The 17,485-nt window shown below is 35.4% G+C and overlaps 1 protein-coding gene across 1 annotated transcript in view; it reads right to left on the bottom strand.

Moving 5' to 3' along the window:
• Positions 1–3,573: 3,573 nt before the first annotated feature.
• The window catches only part of TNS1_3 (Tensin 1), a 101,711-nt gene continuing 87,799 nt past the window's right edge, over positions 3,574–17,485 (bottom strand). The window contains exons 21-24 of the mRNA XM_051218120.1: positions 16,170–16,270; positions 10,604–10,740; positions 9,128–9,172; positions 3,574–6,206 (exon numbers count right to left, since the gene is read on the bottom strand). Of these exons, the coding sequence (XP_051064556.1) occupies positions 6,080–6,206; positions 9,128–9,172; positions 10,604–10,740; positions 16,170–16,270 (410 nt within the window). The 3' untranslated portion in view covers positions 3,574–6,079. The remainder of the gene's footprint in view (positions 6,207–9,127; positions 9,173–10,603; positions 10,741–16,169; positions 16,271–17,485) is intronic.

Raw genomic sequence — 17,485 nt, 5'->3', positions numbered from 1 at the left:
GTCCTCTCGATTTCGTAAACAACACCTACTTCGCGAGAATGCAGTGAGTAGGACTTCCCTGGCAGTGGTTGTATGCATGTAACCATGTGAGAGCATTTGGAGAGACAGAGCTGACTCCCTTGACTATCGGTCGTAGCAGGGCATTTCGGGGCTCAAATTTAGGTTCATATATTCTTCAATACCCCTTTGTACCAATGTTTAGACAAATAAACAATAAATGAGTTTTATTGAATCAGTACGTTAACAATAGACTATTCTTCATTTAGGAGAAAAATGTAATTAGTAGTGACCTTCTGTTCCATATTTGACCGTAATGACGATTTAGACTTGTACAATGATTAGTGAATGGTGTCACATTCGCTTAATCCTAAATTGTTGATCAAGTTTTGTTGATCTCGGTTATTACTCAAAGATCAATCAATTTCAAAGAAAATCAATCGCATCTAGAGTAGCTCAATAGTAATATCCTAGACTGAAACGTTTATTCAAATTCCGTGTCTAACGTTTCCTGTCGATTATTTCCGACCACATAGCATTCAACCTTTTGTTCAACTTCACAAAAGTCTATAATTTCTTAAAGATTCAAATTTATATGACTCAACATGAATATCTTAATGGTCAAAGCGTTCAAATACTAATTATAGTTTCTTATAAGTTGTTGCGATGAAATTGGAGATTACTTTCGGCGAGACTATAATTTATGGATGAGCCAATCAGAAGCGTTTGATAGATTTCAAGGTTACGGTGCTAATTTCAATACCTGATACTCACGTACGTTCGGTTTATAGCGGATTTTGAAGATGTGATAATTTAGCGGCTACAACAGATGGGATTACTAAGAAGTTCCTTTATTTGTGACTGAGGTAATGAAGTAATTGCTGTACAGTGTGCAGACTACCGCGATGGTGTTATCTATTTTGGAGGAAGAAATCTGCTAGATCAAGAACTTTCTTCGCTCGATCCCGATTGAGACTGAGACAAATCATAATAATCGTTGCAAATTTGATAATAAAAGCACCAGTAACACGTTACTGAAGCTTTAGCTGTTCAGTGGTATGAGTATTGTAGAGATATATGTGCAATAAAAATGACAAGTTTATACGAGTCGTTTGGAGGATTTCGAAGAATCGTTGAAATAGACAAAACAGTAGTCAGGAAGCGAAAATTTAACAGAGTACTTAGTATTAAGGAAGACTGGGTAAGAGGCAACTCCATAAATATACCTCACAGGTCCTTGGACTTTACGACAAGTCAGCCCAAAAGGGACACTTCCAAAGGGTCAGAAACCAATAGGCGACGACAATAATACCAATTATACAAGAGTATGTGCAGCCAGGCACAACAATCTATACAGATTATTGGAGAGCGTACAGATACCCGCATACACTTAGTTATGTACATCATGTCTTTGTCCACAAGCTCCATTTTCTAGACCCTACAATCGGAGTGCACACAAACATTATTGAAGCTATGTGATCGAGGCTGAAGGAGTTTCTACAATCTAATCATTGCTCGAGAGGTCAACTATTATGGAGCCATATAAATGACTTTCTCTACCGTATGATCTACGATTTGAGAACCTCTAAACCTCTTTCAAACCTTGATAAGTTTTGGAACCATGTAAAAGAAGTGTATCTACTTTAAGTCTTTGGTTTTGTATAATATATTTTTTACTTTATACTAGGTGTCTTCTGATTGGCTAGTATTTCTCAGGGTCACTTAAGATTCATTCAAAGGTCGTCCATAAATTATAGTCTCACCGGAATTGAAATCCAGAAAGGATTAGACAGATCCTTAGTATTAGTACGGAACTCCTCACCACCGTGTGCCTATAAACCCATGGGAGGTTGAACCCAGAGGATTCAGGCCTCTTAATTAACGATCCACTCTAAATCTGTTTACATGTGTAACTTTAATGTGTTCGAAATATTGCATGGTCAATCTTCCAACGTTGTTAATGAGTAACTCCATTGATCACATCTTACTAAAACTCCGGAAATTATCCATCACATTTAAGTTTTCAACACTCCCTTCTCTTCTCATCATTTAGTTTTTGGTATATTGTATCGAATACTTAGTTGAATTCATGAGTCAATTAATACGGCGAGCATGGGGTAAGTAAGATATTCCCAACACACAACCAGCATAATAGCAATGTTGTATTCCTTAAAGAAGGAGTGGGGTTAGCAAATGGACACCACGCCTTTTCCCGAGGATATCCGTCTCCGGCGGTAAGATCTCAACAAGTACGGAGCTAACACGAAAATTACCTGCAAAAAAATGTGTGTAAGACTAACCCCAATCAGTTGTCCCTTGGGCACTGTGGTCACGGTCACAGGTCACTAAAACCACCTTCAGTCCAATTTTTTTCAGATACCTCCAGAGAAACGCTTTCACGGTGTGGACAACCGGGAAGTGATAACCGCCTTCATACCTCTAATAGCACCGCTTCGCTCTCTCTTCTTCACTTCATTCACTACGATTCTCTGATTGTCTGTTCCAATCCACGAATGTACACAATATACATATTCAAAATATCCATTCTCGTATATAACTTATTTAATTCCATTATACATCAATGCGATTGAAGTTGGTAATTCTATACTAGGCTAGACGACATGAATATTTCAGTGCCAATCATATATACAATCTTGTAGTATCAGTCATTGTTTTATGCCCATATACCTTATTCTAGCTTTCGGACATTCCATTCTATTCATTCTACTTGAGCCATATTTTAACCTTGTTATTTATTCGCTTATCAATCTAGACTGTTTTTATATGAGCGTATATGTTTGTGCCCTTCTTATCCTATTAATCACATGTCTGTAGCTTAATTTTGTCTGACTATAAATATTGAGTAACGCTTGACTAAAATGGAGTTGACTTCCCAGCCATCTACCATACATGTCATTTTGTTTTACTATGTTTCATTCGCTTCATATATAAAATATATGTATTCACAAATCACTGGCGAGACTTTAATTTAGGGACGAGCCAATCAGAAGGGCTTGAGCAGTTTCAAGGTCACGGGGCCAAGTTCAACACGCGATGCTAACATACGATCGGTTCACAGCGGATTTTAGAGAGGAGGTGATTAATGAGAGGTTACAACAGATGGGATGGCGAGGCTAATTTAGGGACGAGCCAATCAGAAGCGTTTGAGCAATTTCAATCATTAGCCAATCAGAAGACAGCATAAAGTAAAAATATATTAAAAGAAAGTAATAAATTACAGTGGATATTCTTCTTTTACATGATTTAAAAACCCTAACCTTGACCTTAAAACCTAACCCTCATCTAACCCTAACCCTAAACCTTAACCCCCACCTAACACTAACCCTAACCCTAACCCTCAACTAACCCTAACCCTAACCGTATGTTAGCACCCTAATCCCTAACCTTACCCGTAAACCTAACCCTAACCCTATGGACGAGTTTCTATACCATATGCATTATGAATTCAGAACCTCTGAACCTTTATCAAACCTTAACAAGTTTTTAAATCATGTAAAAGGAGAATATCCACTGTAATTCATTACTTTCTTAGAATATATTTTCACTTTATACTAACTGTCTTCTGATTGGCTAATAATTGTCAAGGTCACTTAAGATTCGTTCAAAGGTCGTCCTTAAATTAGAGTCTCGCCCAATCATTTATACTATCTAAATAGGAGTCAGATCCACAGGCCACTAAAATGGTGAGCTCTTCAACGAACATTGTCTGATCTGAATGACGGCAAATAAAAGGGCCCCAATAATCTAGTTGGAATTCAATCCCAGGCCTACTAAAATGATAATCCCATGGACAATAAGATTGACGTCAAAATACACATACCACTAAACATGTTGATCATAAACATAAGTCTAAATGTTTCATTTTTGTATATTTATATTCATATATTGATATATATATATATATAATAGGATTATATATATAATTGGTTACCTTCAACATACAAAGTATATGAATTTGAAAAAGCGCTAGATAAAATCAATTCAATTGTGCGTATAAACTAAGCTATAAATCACTTCTTTTTTTGATAAAGAAATGAAAAAGATATAAAATAAAAGTAGAAGAAGACAACAATGTGAAATCCATCTTCAATATTGAACTATAGATTAGATAGATTGATTAGATAGATAGATAGACGGCTTAGTATCTTGGATTCAATATCTATATCTATATATATATATTGCAATACATTTTAGTAATAAGTCAACAACTTCAATGTGTTCCATTACAAATATATCCATTTGTATATAAGTAATAATAATGAAGAGTATTGAATGTAATCAAAGTTACAATTTATTGATTGAAAAATAATAATGATGTGATTTCTGTTCAATTTAATGCTTATTTATATTATGTAACCTGGTACATACATAGTTGCTATGCCTATTAAATATCTATCTATCATCCATTGAATTTACTTCAGTTCAGTTCAGTTTAGTTTAGTTACATGAAATAAATCTATAATGGAGATATTTGTGAAAATGAATAAAGAAACAAACAAACAAAAAGAAAAAGAAAAATTTTTTTTTCTTTTATCTGTTCAATATTATAGAGATTGAAGTATCTATGTATATATATAGCGAGCGAGAGCGAGAGAGAGAGAGGGAGGGAGAGAGAAGTGATTCTATTTAAAAGTACTGGAAAGTACTGTTATCACAGTTGGAAATTAGTACAATTACTTATTGAATTGAAAAAAAAAGAACAGAAATAGAGAAAAAAAAGAAACAAACAAACAAAAAACAGGCCAAACTATATATCACTATGGTATTCTACTTTATATCATACAATACATTGTAACATGTTTGGTATAATAATATTACTGTATATGCATATATATATACTCAGTTACACATACATACATACATACATACATACATACATACATACATACATGTAGTTATATACATATATATACACACATATGTATTTCTTTATTCTGATTGGATATATTTTTTGAACTCATTTACAAATGCACACGTCAAATACATACATACATACATGTAAGTATTACATACACATGAACACACACACGCGCACATAGATATATTAATGTATATCTTTATTCTGATTGGATAATAATGATGATAATAATAAAGAACCTATTGGCATACACAAAATATAAAAAAAATGTGTCATCAACAGAATGATAAATATCCATACACATTTATGTTGTCACATAGTAACTAATCTATTCATTTATCCATCAATTAATCAATAATAAATGCAAATGTATATGAATAGATCATATATAAATAATTAATAATCAATAATATTAATTGTATTGATGACGTAGTAGTAGTGGTAGTGTAATAATGAATTCTAGTTTACCTCTGTTTCTTTCTTCTATCATGTAGATCTATTTCATTCATTCATATATACATATGATCTGGATTTTATTTTTGTCTTTTTCTTTAGTGTGTGTGTGTGTGCGTGGTTACTCACTTAATAAATATAACTTTTTTTGTAAAAAAAAAAGAAAGAAATTATTAAATGGAAGACTCAACAATCACATTAACAACAAAAGGAAACAATGACATGTATAAACAAGAATGATTTATTCTCTTTAGAAAAAGGGAAACAAAAAAGAAAAATGAAAAAAAGAGAAAAACAAAGAAAGAAAAAGAAAGAACAATTTACAATTGACCTACAATAGAAAAAAATCTTTAATCAGGATGTATACAGTTTTGTTCTGTATTTTTTGGTGTTTTTTTTCTCTCTCTCTCTCTTGTTACTGATAGGAATGTTTTTTTGATTGAAAATAAAGAAGAAAGTCTTCACTGATAATGGTAATATTATGATGATGATGATGATGCCCATACATTACTTCCTTCCTTCCTTACGCTTGTTACTTCTCGTGGAGGAGCATCGACCTCCACCCAATAACACCCTTCATCCAACCTTATCCTGGGCACTCATAAATTAAGGGATAATAAATATATAGTAAATGGTATACACATATGTATATATATATATATATGTACATTAGTAGTCAAGTTGGAAATATGGATTTGATTACATAATATTACTACTAATAATAAATCAATAAGTTTTTTTTTTTAATTTTTAATATTCATTTAATCGATGCATAATATAATCTGTAATTATATTTGCATTACATTCTGGTGTATCACATAATACATGACACATATTTTCTCTTGTATTTTGTTTTCTAGCAACAAAACCAAAAATTCTAAAAAAATAAAATGAAAAAAAAAAGAAAAACGAGAATGTTATAATGAAACAATCAATATTAATGGATAATTTTTGTAAAGATTCGAATTTAAGACCTTTTGATCACATATGGGAATGTTTAACCTCTAGACGATTGAGTTACAGATAAGATTATGCATGAGCGATGTTGAGGAATACCACACTAGAATATAATGATTGTCCAGTGCTTCAAAGTTTTCACTGATGGTATAATTTAGATGAACTGATGAATGTGAAAGCTATCTAGTAACATAATGTACTTACTTACGCCTGTTACTCCCAATGGAGCATAGGCTGCCAACCAACATTTTCCAACCTACTCTTTCCTCGGCCTTCCTTTCCAGTTCTATCCAATTGTTCTTCATTCTTCTCATGTCTATCTAGATTTCTCGGCGTAATGTGTTCTTTGGTCTTCCTCTTTTCCTTTGGCCTTGAGGATTCCATGTGAGGGCTTGTCTTATGACGCAGTTTGGTGCTTTCCTAAATGTGTCTGATCACATATGGGAACGTTTAACCTTTAGACGATTGAGTTACAGATAAGATTGTGGATGAGCAATGTTGAGGAATATCATACTAGAGTGTAATGATTGTCCAGTACTTCAAGGTTTACAAAGATAGTATAGTTCAGATGGACTGAAGAATGTGAAAGCTATTGACTATCATGAATTACATACTTACGCCTGTTACTCCCAATGGAGAATAGGACACCGACCAGCATTCTATAACCCACTCTGTCCTGGGCTTTCCTTTCTAGTTTTATCCAATTCTTGTTCATTCTTCTCATGTCTATCTATAGTGCTCGGTGTAATGTGTTCTTTGAGAGGACGAAAAGTGAATATCCGACAGGTACTTTAACTGAGTTGATGGACACGGAAGACTCACGTAGGGGAGTTGGGAAACCCTCGTCCCAAATAAATGGTTAAATTGATTCATGATCATAACTATTGAAATTACTATAATATCCACAAAAACCCTTTCTGTTATTTAGTAGTTTAATTAGCTGACAAAATCAAAGTTTTGAACACTTTTTTTGTGATGGTAGTCTAGCATTCATAAATGTTAGACTTGAAGTACAGTTTAATGATAATCTGAAGAACTATATTCTATGGTTAAATATCATACATATATTTGAATGGGTTTCAATTTCAACACTTGAGCTCATGAGTTAATTAAAGCTAGACCATCGTGAAAAACCTAGAAGTACTGGACGACCGTTTCGTCCTAGTATGAGACTTCTCAGTGACAATGCACATCCATGATCCCGCCCGTCTGTCCGGCTTGAAGTACAGTAAAATGGTAATCTGAATATCTATATTCTATGGTTAAATATCATACATATATTTGCTGTGCAATTCTTAAATATACTTTATGTTAATGATCGTTCTATATTAATTGTTGATCTAAATCCTCCTGGAAACTTTCTTGAGCTACTGTCGATCTCAAGCCCGGATAAAAGAGGAGGGTTGAGCATGGAATTAGCGACTCCATTCCGTAGAAAACTAACTCACTAAGAAAAAAACACTGACAAAGTAATCGTTGATTTATAGTTCTAATGGTTCATATATATGTATTATACTTAATTAATTATGTATCTGTCATTTAGTTCTATACAATAAATGACCTAATTATGCATAGATTATAATTTCTTACTTGTGCACGTTATGATCTTGTTTACTGATACATATGATCATGTGAGCTTGAAGTTATACACTCTAATTCATTGAAAAAAAACTACATATTGAGTAGTTTGATTGTTCTCGTGTTCTATGATGTAGGGTAAGTTGAAGATAAAGCATTTGACAGTATGGATAGGAGGACCTTATTAAAACTTCTTTGACACTATGATGAACTTGAGAAGATCGTCAATATCATATGAAATTCATAGGAAGGACTACACGGCGTGAAGGACAGCAGACAGATATATTCCAAATAAGGACTAGAGTCAGATAAGTCTTCTTACTCTCCATCTTCCTCTTTCTTCTGGTGGTCGACTGGATTATGAAAACCTCCACATCTGAGAGGAAACACGGAATACCATAGATATATCGGAATCAATTAGAAGACTTGGACCTGGCTCTTATATCCTATACACATCAACAAATGCAGGTCAAAACAGTCAGTGTAGCAGCAGTCTCTGCATCAGTAGGCCACAACATACACAAAGGAATAAGCAAGGTCCTCAAATACAACACGGGAAACACCAACTCAACCACACCTGATGAAGAAGCTCTGGAAGATGTAGAAACTTTCACATATATAGACAGAATCATCGATGAACAAAGAGGATCTGATGCAGATGTGAAGGCAAGAGTTGGCAAAGCAAAGACAACATTTCTGCAGTTGAAGAATATATAGAACTCAAAACAAATATCAACCAACATCAAAGTCAGAATCTTCAGTGCGAATGCCAAGATAGTTCTGCTGTACGAAGCTGAAATTTGAGGAACTACCACAACCATCATCAAAAAAGGTACAAGTCTTTATAAACAGTTGTCGACGTAAGATATTCAATGTCTGTTGACCGAATACTATCAGCAAAAACCAACTGTGGAAGAGAACAAACCAGCCGAAGAGGAAATTCAGAAAGGACATTGGAAATGGATCACGAGACAAGCGCCAACTTGGAATCCTGAAGGGAAACGGAAGAGAGGAAGACCAATGAACACTCTATGTCGGGAATCGGAAACAGACATAAAATAGATGGATAGCAACTAGAAACAACTGGAAAGGATTTCCCAGAACATAGTTGGGTAGAGAATCCTGGTGAGTGGTCTTCGCTCCTCCACATGGGGTAACAGGCGTAAGTAAGTAATAAGCATTAGAATATCTACATTGGTCAATTCACAGTGGATACCATTGGTTGATTATGAATATTACGTAATATTTATGTATATAACTTACAATGAAGATTTGAAGCCCATTGATCTGAGTTCAGGTGATTCCCAACTATAAAACAAAAAATATTGATTCACATAATAAACTTTTAGTTTTTGTTTGTTTGTAAATAAATAAACGTTTACGATTGATTGATGAGTGTGAGTTTCACATACAGAAATGAGTAATCAGAGAGGGGTTTTGTGGATATTATAGTAATTTTAATAGTTGAATTCATGAGTCGATTGAAGCTAGAGCACTATGGAAAACTTGGGAGCACTAAACGGCTATTTCGTCATATAGTACGGGCCTCTTCAGCAGTAACTCACTGATGACAATGGTGAATGGTGGAGCAATTTCGTGGATTATTTGAAGTTAGACATTACCACCGTTGGATGCCGGCTCAGTGGTCTCATGGTTAAGCACTCGAACGCGAGACTGATAGGTCCTGTGTTCGAGTCCCGTGAGGCGGGATTGTGGATACATACTGCTGAGGATTCCCATACTAGGACGAAACGGTCGCCCAGTGCTTCCAGGTTAATAAAACAGCTGTCTAGGCTCAACCAATCATTGGATTCTCTTATTATCCTAAGGGAAAGGTCATACTTTGGACCAAATGATAAATGAAGGATACTAATGGGTACATGCTATAGGTAAAGATTTAGCCTAACTTTCTGAGGAAATAGGCACAAACCACAGGCTAAAAGTACCGTATAATTCCCTAAGGGACATGTAACAATATTTATTTATGAGTTTTGTATATATTTTCGATTGGATCAGCCAATTACTCTTGATTTTCCCATTCAAGGAAGTATAAGAATTAGCAGCAGGCTAAGACGACCGCGGAACAGTATAGTGTGTTTTTATGTGGAGCAGGGAGAAATTAGCTTTGTCATTGATGTATTCCATTTTAGATATTACTGCAAGGAATTTAAGACCCTTTGGAATTAATATCTCTTACAAATCAACATAAGCATTTCGTTCCATTCTATGCAATCTGAGGAATGCAACAACAAAGGACAAAAATGATAAGTCATCCATTACGCTCATTGTGCTAACTTTGAGAAGCATTAATATTGGACAAAGTGAACATTGCTCTCATGTAAATATCCATAGACACAGAACAGTAGTGAAACAACACAGTATCTTATCACTTATATAGATTCATCCGAATAACTATAGGCACTGACGGATTCAAATCTGTGTCATTCAGCTTCACAGTCACAGATGTCATCACTAAGCTATCTGGGCCGCGACCAACCTCCTGTAGGACTAAGATGTATTTACAATTGATTGATCACTGGATGATGATCAATGTCATGTATGTCAGGTCCTTCTTAGTACAACGTTGAGTTACCTAGACTAGTAGCCACATTGGAACTTGATCAATAGGATATGATTTGCACTAAGAAGGACCTACAACAACGTAGAACCTGTAAAATGATTTCAATGATCAATAATTTCGATTTTTATAACTTTGAAAAACAAACCACCTACACTTACCATCTTTGACAAGGATCAATTGCACAAAATGATACAGAATGAAATGGATAATTCCGTCGAAAAAACAATTTTCTCCAATTATCTGTAACTGTTAATCCATCTTGTGAAACACGTATTGTTACTTCTGTTTGTCTAACCTATTTTAATGATAAACAATACAAATCAATCCAATCAATCAAACCTCAATTGGACACAGTTGAAAAGACTCTATATATGACATATGTTGCTATGGAAATGAGTGATTTATCCTAGTTTAAAATCCTCAGCAGTGTGTAACCAATGCCTTGTCGTGAACTTAACCTATGACCTTCTCATATCTAGCAGTAAACGATGTTATATCCCGACGAAAACAGTGAATGGTAATTGTTGGGACCTATTTATGGACCAACTAGATAAACTATGCATATTCATATTCCTCTTATTATAAGCTTTATTTTGACATACAGACTACTATGATACGATTTACCGTTCTTGAGTTGTACCAAGTCTATCAATTACTATCTGCCTCATTCATAGCCATTCTTTTGGCTAGATCTTTTACAAATGTGTATTTTCTATGTTATGGTACGATGTGATCTGTTTGGTTTGTAATATAAACCCAATATGTTTGATATACATGATTCATATTGCAGAGGCTGATTTTGGTGTTGTGGACTTAACCGGCAGAACTAGGCAGGGAGAAGGACCGACAACGACTCTAGACTGTTCGTACGGGTTTATATGTCATTGGTCCGACCGATAAGTTACTGTCATCTAATTGGTGGTATCATCACGTTACATATTAATTAGACACAAGGCCACAAGTTATAACAAGTGGTTTCACTTGTACACCACTACTAAGTTAAGATCCAATGCTTCAGAAGTTCAGCCTCAGTTAATTTGTGAGATAGTGTGACTGTTATTCAATAGTGTTGATGACGAGTTTTATATTTCCAAAATGGATAAACTCAACCAATCACGAATTCCTACTAAATATTCACAAAATCACTGTTTAGATTATGCTTATGGAGATCAATTTCATTTGAGAATATTTTCCCATATCACATCAACCAGTTCTTCTCTCTCTCACCTTTGGGTTTCGGTTTACGGACCTACACACAAGGTGTTAAGTCCGGGAACAATAGTCAATAGAAAAAGATAGGAAAGATAAATTTAACACAGCTGAACGAAAAGTTTAGCCAGTTTAAGCCAACCCTAAAGGAGACAACTAAGAAATCCTACACCCGATTGGTTCTGTTCTAATAAATACACCCGTTCTCTTGCGGGTCAGGGATTCAAGGCATGTATTAGCTCTAGAATTACTACAGTTATCCATGTAGTATTTACGATCTAAGGAACCATAGCTGATTCAATGAGCCATTCGCGGTTTCACCGTTTTAAGGTATGTACTTAGACATGCATGGCTTAATCTCTGAGACAAGTATATGACTACTGGCAGGATCAACCAGTTTGTTCACAGTTATATAATATACCCTTGTGGGCCAGGGTAATTTTACATTGGTTTTCAGGAGAACCAGACACCATCCAGACTTTTACGTAAAAACCCAAACAGTACAGCTCAACCCCGTTTAGCAGAGGAACCAGAAACCGTACAGGCTTTAACGCTACAATCTGAATAGTACAGCTCAATCCTGTGGCGCAACCACACAGGTACCAAGCACCCTGGTGGACCATTCGCACCATTCATATACACACTCACATCACATGTATAGTTATTCTGATCAATGATCGCGTGAATAAATTATGCACAGCACGAACAGGCCAAAGTTGACCTATTCCGCTTACACGACAGTCAAACTCGTTAATATTAGCAATGGCGGCATGCCTTACAATGTCCCAATGACAATGGCCCTCGGGAACACTGAAAAGCAACCACCAGTATGAATGAAATCGGTTAACCAGCAAACCAATTTTTGCATGAACAGTCAGCAAAACTTGCCAAAGCAATGCCGAACCGTCCACAATAACAATGGCGAACCTCCAGCCTCATATGAGACCTTCAGCTCTATATAGCCATATAGCTTATATTGCGTACAACACATGTATAGGGTAGTAAGCGAAATAGCCCAGCCTGAAGCGTTAGGGCTTAAATAACGCTTAAAACCCACTGTCTGATGTCGGAATACTATAATACTATATTATGAAGAAATCCTACAATAAATCTTTGTTACTCATAAGTAATATAAATAGAACAATTAAACTTCACAAGGAGGTTCCTAGATTATCATTCATTTTGACGATAGTAGGATTGATTAATAGGGAATATTGAAGAATTCTTATGGTGACTGTTGACGGTTGGGGAGTGAAACATCTAATAAATAATCCATAGGTTTCAATATTTTCTAATGTAACCCCCTTTTAATAAAGAATGGTGATATTGAAGAATATTAAGTCTAATTTCAACAATTGTCATGTTCAGAAATAAGTGCCTTTTTGAACATGAATTGTAGTTTTCTAAACGATACTTATCATTAAACATGTTGATTACTTATGAATGAATTCATGTTTATTCATTGATCATGTGGTTTAGGTGGTTTTCTTTAAGATCCTGTGTTCACAAGCACTTTATCTCACAGATTCACATTTCATTCAGAAGGGGTTTTGTGGAGATTGTAGTAATTTCAACAGTTGAGATCATGAGTCAGTTGAAACTAGACCACCATGGAAAACCTGGAAGCACTGGACACCATTTCCACGATAGAACAAAACGGCCGTCCAGTGTCTATGTCTAGTCATTTCTGTGACCATTGATACTGCTACTACTTCAACTGTTTTGTTATCATCATTTTGTGCTGATAGGATATGACAACTTAAACCAATGTGTCATATGTGCCACATTCTACGTTTCATACAACTGAATGACCTAACAATCTATGTGTGAACCGATACGATACATGTATTCTTCTTGTATAATTGTTAAGTAAGTAAACTATTCATATTCGTGTTCCTCTTATTATTAGCTTTATTTTGACACATAGACTATTATGAAACGATTTACTGCTCCTCAGTTATGCCCCAGTCTATTCATTACAGCCTCCCACATTCACAGACACTTTTGGTTAGATCTTGTACAAATGTTGTTTCCTATTTTATGGTACGATGTGGTCTGTTTGGTTTGTATATAAACTCAGTATGTTTGAAATAAGTGATTCGTGTCTTGGAGGCTGAGATTGGTGTTCTGGACTCAACGGGCAGGGCGAATCGGGGAAAAAAGTGCAGTTGGATACCTAGGCCGCTCATACAGATGTATAAGTCAGCGTACCTAAATTGGCAATTGTATTTTACCATAATCGTATAAGTTGAAGATACAACAGGTTCTAATCAATAAAGCACTAATAGAAGTTTAAAATGAAGATTTAATGTCAGAATTAAGGATGATAGTTTGGGATTAACATTTCAGACTTAGGACTAGGATCCATATAGAACAGTTATGACCTATTATACTAATTCCACAATGTAGGAAATGATTATCATCTTTAGAACTGAAAGTATCTAACCCAAGTTCTCGGCGGGGAGGATTATGCTTAGAAACAACCAATGAAATAGTGAGTTTGATCCTGTCTAAGACGAATGATCTAATAGTATAATTTAGGGTCAAGTAAAAAACCTGTTCAATGATTGTTTTGATAGATAATCATGTCATAGACATAAAGTTTTTCATTGTATCCAACTGGAAAAAGATCGTTTCCCATCTCTCTTTTTAAGTTGATTGTCATCAATCATCCAATGGCTTAATCAATGTCACAGATAATCAATTCAATTAAAGATTGTTTAATTACTGACAAGGACAAGATCATAATTTGTGAACGAATCAATCAGACTTAAGATAGTAGGTCTTGGATTCCGAAACGAGATCCATTCATCCATATGATTAAATTAACTAATGTCAGTTTATGATGAAAACCTTAACTCTAGTTCCTAAACCCTAACTTTAAACTCTAAGTCCGAATCTTACTTCTTCCTATTGATTATAGTCAGTTATCATAATTCCATGATCATCTTTATCTAGTCAATTAGTTATACGAAATGGATACAAATCTTCATTAGTTCAAGTCCCAGTACCGAGTTAGTATATAAAAAAAGTATAGAGATAACTCCCAGCATCGTGGAAGTAGTAACAATGCCAGTAACAATAACAGAAAATGCTGGACTGGGAGCAGATAAGAGTTTCGTCTCTCCGAAATAGTCTCACTTACACTTATTAATTCCAATTTCTTTTAGTAGTCTGTAGAGCATTTCTGCGTTACCTACAGCCGTCGCCTTTTCCATCTCTTTTGCTTTCGTTGCCTATCACTGCTCACGGTCCTTCTTTAACCTAGATCTGATTTGTTTTCTCTCTTCATCGTCTTCAGAGCCTGATGGGATGAGTTTACAAGAATCCAACAGTGTAATAGACTTAGAAGAAATTCATTGGTTTTTTGTAACTCTTTGGTTTAAATCACTAACAGATGTCACTGCTGTTTCCACAGCTGTTTGTATATCTTTCCAAACAACATCTGGGTCAACCTCGTTTTCAGGACTACCTAAGTGTGATCTCAGTTGTTCCTGGAACCCACTTTTGGTTTTCTCATTACTCAATTTAATCCTAATGGGTCATTTTAAAGTGACTTTTTCGCGTCCAGTGAGGCGCAAGCAGATGTGTGCCCGTATTAGAGCATGGTCGAAGCCCAAGCAGGTATTCCAGAATGAGTTGGTTGGGTCACGTGTTGCACACGCCTGACCACGATTATCACGACGCGCAACGATGACTAGTGTTGGGGATGGTTGGATAAAAGTTAGGGGTAGCCAAACCAAAACGTGGCATCAGTCCATAAAGTCACTAACTTCTTGTTTGAGCCACGTTGTTAGATGCAGACTACTCGGTTGGGGTCCGCCTGACCATCGTAATCAATGGTTGGAGATTTTGTACGAAATGGTTCAGAATCGATCACAATGACGTAGGTGTATACACTCTTTATCTTAAATCGTGAGATTAAAGTTGCTTTATACCTTTGTTTCTATGAACTAATTCTTTCTTCCTGTACTATGTCCTTATATACAATCTTTCTTTTATATATTACCATCACTGAATTATCTACTTCTATGAATCCGGTGTTCATCTTGTTGTGCTAATGAGGTGTGACAACTTGGATCGATGAATATATGTGCCTGATCCTACGTTGTAGCTGACTGACTGCTTGAATATCTGGACTACCTGTTTCTGTCATGTAGATATTTCATCAAGTTTACTCCCTTTTTATGTTTGTTTTGATACATCATTATGTCTATTAATCATATAAACTATTCAGGTGAGTTTCTAGAAAGTGTACAACTTTTCGTTGTCCATTCAGAGACATTATGATGGCTGTCAGTATGTATTGAAAAGAATGAACATTATTCAAATGTTGATTCCTGAACTGCTAACATCTAACTGGTGATCACTCAATACTTATCTAGTCAAGATCAATCAAGAAATACGGAATGGAAGCTCGTTAGAATCCTCTCTTGTACCAAGCATATAATGTTGAATAAAGTCACATTAATAATAATAATAAATGACATATTAATTACAAGAAATTAACTTTACCTGAGCTGCATTTTCCAAAAGGACATCAACTGCTTTACGAATTGCTGAAGAACCTGTAAGATTCTCAGTGTCAATACTTCCTAAATAGATCGATGTAAATGCTGTGTAAAGTGCCCCCCCCCCAAAAAAAACAAAAAAACAAAAGTAGATTTCAGGTTCTTCAAATTGGATAAAATAGTCATATTCAGTAGTAATTATTAAACATGTGAAAATATCAATAAAGAATAGTTGGTGAGACGACGTTTGAGGGACACTAAACTGACTTTGAGAGTGTCCACCTAATGAACAGGACCAAATGATGATTATAAATTAATGTGAGAAATTACGATTCTGATTTACAGGTGATGGTTAAGGTTAAGTTTTCATTACGAATTGACATCACCTATAATGCCATAACTCTGTTTACGCAAACGGATGAATGAATTTCGCACCTAATTTCGAGACCTATTATCTTATACACCTGATTGGTTCGTCCATAAGTTATAGTCTCAACGAACATCTTATTATATATTTGTAAGTCAGATGGGTTTTGTGGATATTATAGTAATTTCAAAGGTTAAGATCATGAGTCAATTGAAGCTAGACCACTATGGGGAACCTGGAAGCACTAGACGGTGGTTTCGTCCTACTGCGGGACTCCTCAGCAGTGCGTATCCACGACCTCGCTCACTGCGAGATTCGAACTCAGGACCTGTCAGTCTCCCCGCGAACTCTTAACCATTAGACCACTGAGTTGGCCGGCATCCAACGGTGTTAACGTCTAACTTCAACTAATCCACGAAATTGAGTGACACATCTACCATTGTCTTCGGTGAGTTCCTATCTCACAACAGACCTGGTTGGACTCCACTGGTCACTACTTCTCACTAGAACTCCAGGATATAACTCTTGAAGCCAGTCACTGGTGAGCATAGGTTGATCAATATCAGATTAATATCATTCTTGATGATAAGGATTGAGTTCTGATCAGTTGATCTGATTGCTTAATTATCGCTATTTCAAGTAAAGATACATGGGGGCTAGTAGAGGAATCTAGGATCTGCATAGTTTCGTCTTATTTACAACACGTCAGTTGGATACATCTAGGTCATTTTTCACATCGAGACTCGAACCTTATACCTTTCGTTTTAGATATGTAACGTGTTATCCTTTAAGCCACTGAATGCAGATAGCCACTAATACACACCAGTGATGAAGAATGGTTGCAATTTCATGGCAACACTGATAAGTGATTTAAACTAAATTCCTCAATTTTTACAGCTAATGGTATCATCAATATGTTATCTTTAATCACCATGGAAATGAATGATCGTATG

The sequence above is a fragment of the Schistosoma haematobium genome, chromosome 7 (genome assembly GCF_000699445.3).
Source record: "Schistosoma haematobium chromosome 7, whole genome shotgun sequence".
In the NCBI taxonomy this organism is placed as follows: domain Eukaryota; kingdom Metazoa; phylum Platyhelminthes; class Trematoda; order Strigeidida; family Schistosomatidae; genus Schistosoma; species Schistosoma haematobium.
This window is presented reverse-complemented; position numbering and strand designations above follow the sequence as displayed.